Source organism: Carlito syrichta, unplaced genomic scaffold, assembly GCF_000164805.1.
Source record: "Carlito syrichta isolate Samal-C Ts95f unplaced genomic scaffold, Tarsius_syrichta-2.0.1 Scaffold316387, whole genome shotgun sequence".
Lineage (NCBI taxonomy): Eukaryota > Metazoa > Chordata > Mammalia > Primates > Tarsiidae > Carlito > Carlito syrichta.
Window position 1 is genome coordinate 82,194 of NW_007260483.1, and position 14,096 is coordinate 96,289.

Genomic DNA, 14,096 nt, shown 5'->3' on the forward strand with positions numbered 1-14,096 from the left:
TGCCAAGTTGCCCAGGCGGGTCTCGAACTCACGGGCTCAGGCAATCCACTCACCTCAGCCTCCCAAAGGCACGGGATTACAGGCTGAGCCACCGAGCACGGCTGAGAGGATAATTCTTATTTCAAACAAGGCTCCCAAGAAGATCTTGAGGCAGTGCCAGGTGGGTCACATAAAAATCTCATGTGAAGTGCAAGTGATTGTCATTACTATAATCTTTGAATATAAAGCAGTCACATCTCACAATGTGCCACTAATTCAAACATTAATGGTTTACTATGTCCCCATCATTTGAGATATCAGGAAAGATAAAGAAAACATAATTTTCATCCTCCAGAGAATACTAATGGTTCATCTAAAAAGATTTTTCAAAACAGAGGGGTCATACCCTACATGAAAGAATTACAACCTCTAAATCTGGGATCTGGTATGAGTATTTAGGAAAAGTTCCCGGGAAGATCAACCAGATAATTAATTTAGAACAATATTATCTAAGAAGTCTGAATGGGCTTGTAAACATTTTATTCTTCTCAGGGAATCATTTGCCAATAGGAGCTCTTTACAATAGAAAGAATATGAAATGCTCCTCTAGGTCAGTGGTGCTAAACTGTTTTGCCTTGTAGACCCTTTTGACAAACAGATGAAAGCCATAAAGTCGATCCTCTTGCTGAAAAGTGTACATGGAACATTCTGCCATACAATTTCAGGAGTTTCAGGACTACTCTGGAACTTACGCTCTAGAACAATTCTCTGAGAAGCTAGGACACCCACATCAGAGCAGCAGACACAGTGGCTGAAACACACGGACTTGGGAGCCAGAACACCTGATTTGAAATTCTGACTCTGACAAGTTTCCTGTCTATAAAATGGAGATCACAACAGTACTGAATACATGAGGAAGTCATGAGGATAATGAGTTAATATTTGCAAAGCATAGAGAACAGCCCTGGCTCATAATAATACTATAACAACAATTTGTTAAAAAAAAAAAAATTCCCTCTGCTTTCACCATCTACCGTTTTACCTTTTTTTTTTTTTTTTTTTTTTTTTTTGAGTTGGAGTCTCACTCTGTTGCCCAGACTGGAGTGCAGTGGCTGCTCCTGGCCACTGCAGCCTCGACCTGCTGGGCTCCGGCGATCCTTCCGCCTCAGCCTTCCAAGTAGCCGGAATTAGAGGCATGCGCTACCACGCCCGGCTGATTTTTTGATTTATTGTAGAGATGAGGTCTCACTGCCCAGGCTGGTCTCGAACCCGCAGGCTCAGGCAATCCATTCACCTCAGCCTCCCAAAGGTGCAGGATTACAGGCTGAGCCACCGAGCTCGGCTTCCGTTTTACCTTTTTACTGATAATTTTTCATAATTAAGGATAACTACATTAGATTTATCTGAAATCTTACACATGCTTAAATGTAGTACTATTATTATACTAAAAAGAGATTAGAAGAAATTTTTTTTAAAAGGCTTATTTGCAAATTGTTAGCTTAATGATTCTTTGTGCTACTGTTCCTTAGTAAATTATCATTTCCTTATAGGATCAACCATACAGATCACTCATCAGGGGACACATTTTATCTGTTTTACATAGCTTTTCAAAATCTGCATTTTGCAGTTCTCAAACTTTTACTCTTGGCTAGAACTGGGTTCATTTCAGAATATGAGGGGACTTCCAAAAACCCATAATTTATTTATCACAAACTGTGTGTTTATTCTTACATGTTTAAACTTCAATCACCTTCAAAGTACTCTCCATTTGATGTAATACATCTACTGAGATGCTTTTTCCACTGCTCTAAACAGTTTTTGAACTTACAGTTTTGATGCTTTTTAGTGTGTCTGCCATTTTTTTGCTTCATCTCTTCCACATTGGCAAAATATTTCCCTTTGAGGATTTTTTTTATCCAGAGAAACAATAGTCACCTGGGGTATGGTTGGGTGAATAGAGAGGGTGGGGGCATGGGGTCATGCCAGGTTTTTTTGTCAAAAACTGCTGAACACTCAGTACCATGTGGGCAGGTGCGTTCGTAAATCAACCATCATGAAATGGGCAAATGTGCTGAAAGAATCTCCGAAAAAAATTAACTGAAGCCAAAAGAAGCCTCTCACAACAATGCTAACTGATACACTGATGCCGATGGGTTCCTAGAACACTTACCTTAGTCGGGGAAGCCTGTACTACAAGGGGCTGACCCTCCAAAAGATAATTCCAAGTTTTTTGCCCCTCTCCCCCATATATGGGTCTCTTGGATCTGACTCCTGCCTACCTCCTTAACTTCAACCACATCAAAATTACTTCTTGTTCCCCAAACACGGAAAGACACAGCTCCGTATCATTTTTATATGTTGTTCTTTCTGCTTAATATAATCTTCTTAATCTTTACTGTATGGAAAACACCTACTTAACCTTAAGATTCAGTTCAAGCTTGAAATTTCTCAGAAAGCTCTAGGCCCTCTCTATAGCACCCAATGCATACACGTTTATCATTGTAGAAAACAACTGTTTTAATTTGGCTCACCTACAATACAAAGAGCTCCTTGAGTGCTGGGGCCATTTCTCATCTTCACCATCATACTGCCTGGCTCAATAAATATTTGTTGCATAAAATTAAGGAAAAGATGCTGAGCAAACGGAATGAAACATTGGTTTCTCAACCTTTTTTCTACCTCTATATCATTCATATGCATAATATAATCATACCAGTAACATCTCTCATTAGGCACATTGACTCTCAAGGAGGCAGGGATGGAGTGATAGGATGATGTATGGGTTCTCTGGTTTAAAATCACTGAGCTAAAATAATACCTACATGCTAAGAAAGAATAACACAGGTAGTAGACAACAACCCAGATAATGCTAGGTTCTCCAAGGATTTGCCAGTCATTATTTGGGTGATAAAAAGAACCAAAGAAAAAACACAGTATGAAGCCAGTTCAGTTCCAATTCTGATGTTGATGACTCTTAAATAGAACTGAAGCAAGCTAACGAGTGTGATATTGACTACCTTTGGAGGAAAGGATGCAAAAAGGGAGTTTCTTGTTTTCCAACTTTAAAATTCACTAACCCAACAGGTACAGAATAGGAGGATATAATCCAGACAAATTGGAGAAATATTTTCCAAGAGCTTTACATCATACCTAGCTTGCCTATGGAAAACCAGTGATCCCATATATATCCAACTGCCTACTTAATATCTACACCTGGCTAACCAACAGATACTTCCCAAAGGGAAACGGCCAAAACCAAATTCTTGATCTCCTTTTCTCATCCCCAAATAGAACCTCCTGCTGCCTTTCCAAACTCAGTGCATGGAATTCTGCAAAGTCTTTTAACAGTCTCTCTGCTTCTGCACTTGTCTTCTATCCATTCCCACATCTCCCCCCTTCATAACACCTAGCTTCCCTCCCTAGTCCATTCTTAATACAGCAGCCAGGGTGATCTTAAAATGTAGGTCAGCTCATAAATACTTCTCTGCCTAAACCTGCAACAACTTCCCATCTCACTCAGAACAAAAACCAAAGTTACAGTGTCCTATAATCTGACTCCTATTACCTCTCTGATGTCATGTGCTAATAACTCTCCCCTTGCTAGCTCTACTCCAGCCACAGGAGCCTGCTGATATTCCCTGCATGTACCAGGCCCACTCTTACCTCATGCTTTTTGCATTTGTTGTTTCTTCTTTCTGCAATACCTTTCCTCCAGAAATTCACATGACTCCCTTAAGTCTTTGCTTTAATAAAATATTATCTCCTTAGGAAGGTCTTCCATGACCAACTTATTTATAAAATTGCACCACCCAATCCTCCAATTCCAGATTCTAATCCTTGTTTTATTTTTTTCCATTCCCCTCCCTACCATCAGATATACTGTTTATTTTACTTATTTGTTAGCTTACTGTCATCCGCATACCACATACCTCACATCTGGTGGAATATAAATTCCACAAAGGAAGGGATTTTTGTCTTCTGGTTGCCATAGTACTTCCAGTTTCTAGACTAGAGACTGGCACAGAGTAGGTGCTAAGTAAGAATAACTAATGCAAAATATGCCACTCAAAATTTCTGACCTCATTTGGGATTAGACAAGATATGAATTTGGTTTAAGGTTACAAAAGGACAGCACTTCTCAAGATTTTCTAGTGTACTTCCCTTAACAGAAAAAAAGTATGGACACATACTGGGGAGGAAGCAGAGAGAAGGGTCAGGATCAGAGGTATAAAATGACATAGCCTAACATAAGAACAAAGTCTCTTTGAAGTTCCATGCTAAATTCCATAATACATACATACATATGTTTTAATATGATAACGTGTTTCTCTCTTTACCTTTGAGTAAAACTGATGTTCCAGTGCCAATGTGTATTCTTTAGCTTCAAGTACCCCAGCATGGTGGGTCATGACCAACTGGTGGCTCTTAAAATTAACTGAGTGAGCTGAAACTGGCATTAAAAAATAGAATAGAAAATATTATACTTACTCATAAAGAGTAAGTAATGTTTCCTGAAGCTGCTCAGTTTTATGTATATATTGTGTGTGCACACTATGTAAAGTACGTTTCTTACTGTAAGTTGCAGTCAAAAAAGTATAAAAGTGACAATACTCACATACCAAATTAAAAGCAAGCAGTGAGGAAATGAGTCCAAAGAGTGAAGGAACAGAATACACACCTCAGCCTCTGCTCCAAGGATACCCAAAGCAGATCACAGATAGTACCAAGAAGCAGATTACATAATCCTCTGTTCCTCTAGTATGTCACATGCAACATGTGGCCATAACAATATCAATTTGCTTCTCAGGGACATCAATAGGAAGAGCAAATAGAAATGATTATAAGGCACTTTGAAAATACAAAAGCAGGCTATAAATGCTTAATAATAATAATGATTTTTAAAGGTTACTTTCTGTGGCTGCTGGGGAAAGAGCAGCCTGTCAGCTTCAGCCTGTAACTAGCAATTAGTTTCCCTCTATAAGATAGGAAGCCTGCCGCAGGAGCTGCAACCTCTTTATGGTGGCACAACTGGAGATGAACAGGCTAAATTAATATTCTAAGCTTGTTCCCATATACTCAAAAATACTATATAAAGGTACAAGATGAACTCTGTCTGAACTCTGGCAAATGAGGCCTCTTACCACACCTCTCACCACAGGTAACCAAAAGAGACACTTCCACAAGAAAAACCAAGTCCAATAGTACAGGGCTCACCCTTGAGATTATTCATCTATATATCATCTACTCTTCTGTGACGTCACTTGTGACCTTTCCAAGTCTCTGAAGAATATTTTTTTCTTTTATTCCTCCTCTCTATTTAGCTTTTGGAAAGATTATTTGCAGGCTGGTCCAAGCTAGGACCAGGCAGTGACGTCAACCATCTCCAGTGCTCTGAGGAATGATGATTCAGATGTGTTTTAAGCACCACACAACCTAGTCAACGGATCCCAGGGGAATGGCTCTGAGTGACAGGATTTTAATGGCACTCTAACTCCAACTGTGTGATACATGTCACCCAAGACTCCAAGCAGAAGTCGCCCTTTCTGCTAGCTGCTGGAATTAAACAGACCCGAAGCTTTGCTTTCCTAGTCAGTGCCAAAAAATATCTACCATCTTACATATAAATCTTATTTTGAATTCTATTTACCAATAAATTATTTGGGAATTCTCAGAGATATCCTGACAAAACAGAAAGGCCTATCTATGATACTGGACTAGATCTGACTACAGTTAAACATATAGCAGAAAATAGTCATGAAATCCACCACAGAAAACATCAATGTATTTTCCTTCCAGTGCTAATTAAATTTTAACCTGAATAGTATCTATCTTTAAGTTCATTTCCAAGGTTAAGATTCCAACGATAACCCTCTTCCTATAATCTTTCTTGGTCCATCCAACAGATCAGGTGGATTACATTATAGCTGAGCAGCCCTCACAGCACCAATCTCCTGTTTATCCTAGATAAAAGTCACACTTCTCTCAGGAGATGGCAGGACACTGTTCACTGTTAAGAGCATGTGGACAGTGGAACTCTTTATAGAGAAAATGTGACAGATTCCTCTCCTGATAAAAGCAGTAGCTCCATGTCCCTAAGCTGATGTCCCTCTGGGTAACAACACGCATTTCAGCATTTGAAGTTTCCATATTTAAGTAGCACTCAGAACCAGAAAGGAAAGCTTTGACAGAGTCCCCAGATGATCTCTAAAACTATAAATCCTCTAGTAGCACATAAAATTATTGGGCCTTAAAAAGACAATGAGATCCTAAGAGCCAATCTCTCTTAGTAGGCCTAGGCTTGAAAGGAGGTAAACAGAAACCAAAAGACAATGAAACTGAAATACTGTGACTCCTCCTTTAGTCTTCAGTCTTTCATGGGAGCTATTGAATTTCAAACTCAAAAAACTCAAATACTTTAGACCATGAATTAGAATACAGGTAGATTAAATCTCTACAACACCAAAGACAAAATTAAGATTGTAAAGTGATATGAATAGACACTGGTTTAAAAAAATTTTGGATTCAACAGTCAAAATCCTCATTTTGGACCGTAGTGAATTAGAATGATGAATGTCAGGGCTGTCCACTGGGAGAAATCCAAAGCACAGAAGGGTTAGAACTACTGGAATAAAATTCTGCAGCTTTTTGCAACTTAAACTAGACTCCCAAGTACTGCTTTAAAAGAGAAGTCCTCCCTCCTTCAAAACCATTTAGATAAAGGATGGCTAGGTCACAATTTTCATGAAAGACTACCTTCCGAGCAGGGCAGAAAAACCAGCCCACCCACAGCCATCAGAATTGCTGAAGGTCAAGTTAAATTCACATCCTCAAAGTTCCAACACAATCTCCTGTATAGGTGAGTGAAAGTTCAATCCCAAAGTGAATTTCAGGTCTCAATCTTTTAGAGATCTCAACCTTTGTACTCCTAATCTCTTAATTTATAAACAATCACACCCATTTCCCCAAAGAAAACTTTCTTATAGCAAGTAAAGAAAAATCTGGAATTAAAAAGTGCTAGGCCATTACCTTTAAGAAAAAAAAACAAAACAACTTTTTTTCCTTTTAAAGGCAAAAGTCAGGCTCTTTTGAGAAAACTGTTTCCTCTTTCTTTCTTGCTTGCTTTTTTTTTGAGTCAGAGTCTCACTCTGTAGCCCAGACTAAAGTGCAGTGGAATGATCACAGCTCACTGCAGCATCAACCTCCTGGGATTAGGCGATCCTTCCACCTCAGCCTCTGGAACAGCTGGGACTTCAGGCGTATGCCACCATGCCTGGAATTTTTTTTTTTTTTTTGTAGAGAAAAGGTCTCACTATGTTGTCCAGGTTGGTCTTGAACTTCTGGGCTCAAGCAATCCTCCTGCCTTGGTCTCCCAAAATGCTGGGATTACAGGTATTAGCCACAGCACCCAACTTGAAAAACTTTTCTTATAGCAAAAAATTGAGCAATGAGACACAATAAAAATCCATTGATAAAAGACAACCTTGCTGGGCTCCGTGGCTCAGCCTGTAATCCCGCGCCTTTGGGAGGCTGAGGTGAGGGGATTGCCTGAGCCCGCGGGTTCGAGACCCACCTGGGCAACTTGGTGAGACCTCATCTCTATAATAAATCAAAAATTAGCTGGGCGTGGTAGCATGTGCCTGTAATTCCGGCTACTCGGAAGGCTGAGGCGGAAGGATCACCAGAGCACAGTGGGTCGAGGCTCTGGTCTCATAATAAAATGGGTTTGCGCAGCTCCATTTCTTGCCAGGTATCCAAATGATTTTGGTTTCCCCTGAGGCTCCAAGACACTTAGAGAGCATCCTTGAACTTCCCCGTTTACTCAGAGCTTGAGTTTCCCAAATTATTCTAAGAATATTAACCAAAACAGTAAAAGGTTCTTAGGATAATAATGTAATAGTTTTATGGGTGACAATTTGTTTTTATTTTAAAGAGTCACAAAGATCCAGGCATGATGGCTCATACCTATAATTCCAGCACATTGGAAGACTGAGGCAGGAGGACTACTTGAGCCCAGGAGTTCAAGACCAGGGGGACAACAAAGCCAGATCCTGTCTCTACAAAAAATTTTAAAAAACAGACAAGCAACGGCCAGGTTCAGTGGCCTGGCCTATAATCACAGTTCTTTGGGAGGCCGAGGAGAATGGATTGCCTGAGCCCACGGGTTCGAGACCAGTCCTGGCAACTTGGTGAGACCCCGTCTCTACAATAAATAAATTAGCCGGGCCTGATAGCATGTGCCTGAAGTTTTAGCTACTTGGAAGGCTGAGGCAGAAGGATCGCCAGAGCCCAGCAGATCGAGGCTGCGGTGGCCGCGAGTGTGCCAGAGTGAGACTACAACTCAAAAAAAAAAAAAAAAGAGGCAAACAGACACCTGTTAGCAACAGAAAAAATTCCCCAAATGTTAGCACAGTAACATGGTATATTTTCCCAATCATCTCCAATCTTGGAAATAGGGTCCATTAATGTGCTGTGATCTTGCCTTTTCTAATATTGATGAATAGAGTAAAGAAGCAACAGCTTCTAATGTTTACTCTGACCATTTGAGAGAAAATTAATGTGATTGCAGTCCTCAGATTAAACCTGGGACCAGGACCAGACCTACTCAGGTGAAAGGATATTAAATCAGAGTCAGAGGATAGAATGCAAGGCCAATGAGAAACAACAGGCAGAGGTTGTATTTAGGGATACTCTGCTTGCTAATGAAGACATGGTTTGCTGAATCTGAAAGCAAAAAGACTCATTCAACAACAGATATTTATTGAGCACCTACTGTGTGCCAGGCACTGTTCCAGGCACTGGGAGATAGTAGCAGTGGGGGAAAAAAACAGACAAAAACTGCTGCCCTTTTGGAGTTTGTGTTCCAGAGGAGGGGTACAGGGGGTGATAATAAGCAAATTAGATAGTATCTAAAATGTAGTAAGTACTATGGGAAAAAATAAAGGTAAAGGGACTTGAAAGTGGAGTGAGGAGGACTTATTAAAAAGGTACTAATTTTATTGATACATATTTGTACATATTTATGGAGTACAAGTAATATTTTGAAACACATATAAAATATGTAATGACCATGTCAGGGTATTTAGGATATTCACCACGTAGAGCATTTATCATTTCTTTGTTAGAAATACTTCAAATCCTCTCTTCTAGCTATTTTGAGTACATTGTTAACTAGTCAATCACCCTACTGTGCTATCAAACATTAGAACTTACTCCTTCTATCTGACTGCATGTCTGTATCCACAAACCTATCTCTCTTTATCTTTCCCTCCCCTAACCCACACAACCTTCCCAATCTCTAGTAGCCAGTCTTCTACTCTCTAAAAAACCTGAGGAAGGAAGTAGGCCATAGAGATATGGAGACTGGGAGAACACAAATTCCGCACAAGGAAACCAGTCAATTCATACAAAGACTCTGAGGTGGCACTGTACCTATTCCAGGATCAGTGAGGCCAATGTGTCTACAGTGAAAAGACAGGAGCAGCAGAGGAAGTCAACTAAGGAAGGAGTGGGAAGGCACAACCAGGTAACATAAGGTCTTGCAGATTACTGTTAGGATTCTGGCACTGGCAGCTGCATGCCTCACAAGGAACTCAGGGTCAAAGGAAAGTAATGCTAAGATGCATTGCACTGGCTGGGCTCGGTGGCTCAGCCTGTAATTCCAGCACTTTGGGAGGCCGAGGTGACTGGATTGCCTGAGCCCGCGGGTTCAAGACCCGCGTGGGCAACTTGGTGAGACCTCATCTCTACAATAAATAAAAAATTAGCTGGGCATGGTAGCACACACCTGTAGTTCCGGCTACTTGGAAGGATAAGGTGGAAGGATTGCCGGAGCCCAGCAGGGCGAGGCTGCAGTGGTTGGGAGCGTGCCACAGGTGAGACTCCAACTCAAAAAAAAAAAAAAGATGCATTGCATCGGTTCCTGCTCTGGATTACTTCCTCATTTTTAAAAAGGAACTTATAGCAAATGTATACGTGACCATTTTCTGCCATATGTAACCCATCTATGACACTATACTGACCAACCTGGTTACTATTCAGAAGCATTTATTGCAAGCTCCCAAGTATCTCTTTAGCAGTCTACAACAGAATTACGCTATATATTTCAGTTGCCAGAATTAGCTGCAATAATTTCATAGGCCTTTCAGCCTGCCTGACAGATAAACTCCAAAAACCTTAAAATCTTACCTTAGTTCTGTAAGGACTATATAAGCAGAAAAAAACAAAAACTATATTAAAAAAATGCACCTAAAGGCACCAGTCTCTTTCTTTCCCCTTTAATTACACAGCTACATGTATTGGCTGATGTACTCTTGGTTATAGCTGTATCACCTTAGAATACTGTTTACCTTAATGGGGGTGGGGGATGAAGGATGACTCACAAGCTATTGTTTGCTGTGTAGGGCTGTTAAACTTTAAAAATACATTTAACACATACTGTACTGAACCACAAAATGGTGAAGGCAATACTAATTAACTAGCAGTTTAAGTGATTAAATATCCCATACTCCTGTCTAGTATGTCATAGAAAACCTAGCAGAAACTCAACAGAACGGACCTCAATAACAATATGCATAGTATCAGCCGGGCTCAGCGGCTCAGCCTGTAATCCCGCACCTTGGGAGGCTGAGGTGAGTGGATTGCCTGAGCCCGCGGGTTCGAGACCCACCTGGGCAACTTGGCGAGAGCTAATCTCTACAATAAATCAAAAAATTAGCCAGGTGTGGTAGCACGCGCCTGTAGTTCCAGCTACTTGGAAGGCTGAGGCGAAAGGTCACCGGAACCCAGCAGGTCGAGGCTGCGGTGGTCGGGAGCCTGCCACTGCACTCCAGTCTGGGCAACAGAGTGAGACTCCAACTCAAAACAAAAAACAAAGTAAACAATATGCATAGTAAGTGTGACTGAACATTACTGATTTTTAAATCCATGGGTAAAACTGACCTGGAATGGTCTAGATATTAAACATACAGACTCAGATAAGTTTGCCGCAAGTTAGAAATCAAATGGGTTCACATTGTGCCTATGTACTGCCTGATGTATCATTCAACCTTACATGGACAAAAGGAGGACATGTGGCTGTAGATGACTGGACAGACTGCCAGGCTACTGAGCACAGATGCTGTCTCTGCGTAGTTCCACTGGGGAAGCAGGTCATACGTAGAAGGAACAGAACTTATGTCAAGAGCACAGGATAAACTACGGAACTGAGAAGTTCTGTACTTTCTTTTTTTAACAATTTATTTATTTATTTTTATTTTTTATTTTTTGAGTTGGAGTCTCACTCTGTCACCCAGACTGGAGTGCAGTGACACACTCCCAGCCACCACAGCCTCGACCTGCTGGCTCCGGCAGCTCCGGCAATCCTTCCACTTCAGCATTCCAAGTAGCTGGAACTACAGTGCGAGCTACCATGCCCTGCTATTTTTTTTATTTTTTATTTTTATTGTAGAGATGAGGGCCTCGAACCCGCGGGTTCAGGCAATTCACTCACCTTGGCCTCCCAAAGCACGGCATTACACGCTGAGCCACCGAGCCCGGCCTGTGCTTTCTTATTCTGAGTACTTGTCCTCCAACTCCTTCAGTGGTTCCTGGCAAGGAAGGCTGCTACCAAACCAAGAACCATCTTTCATTCACACACTTTTCAAAAATGATGACATAGTATTTTCCATTAGTCTCCAAACTACCACTGATTCTAACTACATTTACCAATATTTCTATTTTTGCTTTTCTTCTAAAATTAGAACAATAAAACTGACGGCTTAACTGTCTTTCCATAAACTTAGGCTTTCCAGAAGTAGAATAAAAAATAAAATGAATTCAGACTATGTTTTCATTATAGGCCTACCTGATTTTCAGTCCCTGTGTGCCTTGACTAAGAAAGAAACTTATTCTATAAAATCCCAAAATGTACAACTCAGATCTACAGATAGAATCTAAAGGAAGACTTTCTAAGTGAGTTTTACGAAGACAGAACGAGTCATTTCAGGGTGGTTAAATCACTTGTGGAATTCACACAGACACTGAGATTTCAATCACTACTGATATATAGGGTAAATACCATCAGAAATAGATACGGTTTGAAACAGAAAAGGTTGGTCACCCCTTCCAACTATGATATTTTACATTCTTTATGTGTACATGCTTACATGGCTCAAAGCTTTTTGAGATTTTACTTAAAGATGTATAGACTTTAATATTCCAAAGCCTGTGTATAACCTCTACATAAAAAAACTGCAAATAATGCAAATTATTGTCCTATTTCATTAAACATATAGCAAAATACAAGAGTAAATACAAATGAGGGCAGAATACGGCTCTCAAATCTAATCCAGCTCAGGGAAATCTCAGTGAGTTTTCTTTAATTCCAACCTATAATATACCGTAAGGTTCTGAGTAAAGATTACCGTCATAATGAGAACACAAGGACTAGAAAGAGGTACCCACTTTGCATCTAGAATTAAAAGTCAAGCCAGGTGCAGTGGCTCACCTATAATCCCAGCACTTTGGGAGGTGAAGGTAAGAGGACTGCCTGAACCCAGGGGTTCAAGGCCAGCCTGGGCAACTTGGCGAGACCACGTCTCTACAATAAAAATCAAAAAATTAGCCAGGTTTGGTGGTGCACCTGTAGTTCCAGCTACTTAGAAGGCTGAGGTGGAAGGATCTCCTGAGCCCAGCAGATCGAGGCTGCGGTAGCTATGAGCGTGTCACTGCACTTTAGCCTGGGCAACAAAATGAGTCTCTGACTCAAAGGACAAAAACAAAAAACTCTCCTACAACTTAAAAATCACAGTTAATTTTCTAATCAATTATCAAACTAGAAACAAAAAACGAATTCCATTTTCCATCATTAATTTATAAATTATAATCATGCCAAAAAGATGGTTGTAAATCTAATAAATCAAAGCCTCAAAACCACTTTTATATTATTTTAGAACTATTTCATGACATTTATTATCCTTTGCTCAGGATCTCAGTACAGGTTTCTGTTACTTGAATAATCTGACCCAAGCTTGGGTGTTTTGAGAACTAAATTCTGAATTTCAGGAACAACTTTCTCCTACCTTTAAGGACAGATTTCTGATCCATCAGACCACCTCTGCTTATCAGAATACAGAATTCTTATCTATTGCTTTTGTGTGCCCATTCAAGCAGGGTAGTTGCTATTAAGAGACATACTCCTAAAAGAGTTCAGAAACCAGTATTTCAGTACTGGTTATAGAAAGGCAAAAGATACTGCTTAGTAGAATCTTGGTTACCTTGACAAAAAAAATAAAAGAATGTCCCCAATAAGGACAACCTAGTAAAAAAGGATTATCTAGTACATAAGATATTGAATTTCTCAGATGAGATTGAAGGGTATGTTTACAGTCTAGTTGCGACACGAAAAATGCATCAAACTTGAAACAGCAGTCACAGAAAGTAATTTTCTATTTTCTTTAGTAGCAAAATGCTTTAATCTTTCATAATTAAGACTCCATTACCTACGTACTGCTTGTGGAATACACATATTTTTAAGTAAACATTTTTACTATTTGCAGCACTGGATCTGTATGCCTGACACAGGAATCTCTATAGAGTTCCCGTAAGATCCATCACTTCTAGGACTCAATGTCTATTCAACCAGCATTGTGGTTATACAAAAGCAATCAGAGAGTGCAGTTCTCAATTATGCATCTTGGAAGACCAAAGGAGGCTTTAACACTGAGCTTGTTTAGCTTGCACAACAGTCAAGGAAAGTCAGCAAATGCCATGGTGGTTTGCTTCATTTGACGGAAGCTGCTGAAAAGGTCTTTGTTTGGAAGCATTTACCAGTTTTTCTGGTACAATAGCTACAGCTGTGGGCTTTCTGAGTGTGAACGGACATATGTAAGACATGAAATACCAAGGACAGGCACCATCTGCAACTGACTGTCGCACAGGCTAGAACCAAAATGTAGGAGTAGCAAGGGACAGAATTCTTCAGGGCCATATAATAGCAAAATCTGGCTGACAATGATCTTAAAAACACAAATAAACAGGATTGTAAACCAGGCTCGGTGGCTCAGCCTGTAATCCCGCGCCTTTGGGAGGCTGAGGTGAGTGGACTGCCTGAGCCTGCAGGTTCGAGACCCGCCTGGGCA

General features: G+C 40.4%; 1 protein-coding gene across 1 annotated transcript in view; it reads right to left on the minus strand.

Moving 5' to 3' along the window:
• AP2B1 (adaptor related protein complex 2 beta 1 subunit) overlaps nt 1–14,096 on the minus strand; it is a 148,116-nt gene that overhangs the window by 22,138 nt on the left and 111,882 nt on the right. Inside the window, exons 20-23 of the mRNA XM_021707121.1 lie at nt 6,300–6,341; nt 5,006–5,022; nt 3,848–3,858; nt 3,386–3,394 (exon numbers count right to left, since the gene is read on the minus strand). Of these exons, the coding sequence (XP_021562796.1) occupies nt 3,386–3,394; nt 3,848–3,858; nt 5,006–5,022; nt 6,300–6,341 (79 nt within the window). The remainder of the gene's footprint in view (nt 1–3,385; nt 3,395–3,847; nt 3,859–5,005; nt 5,023–6,299; nt 6,342–14,096) is intronic.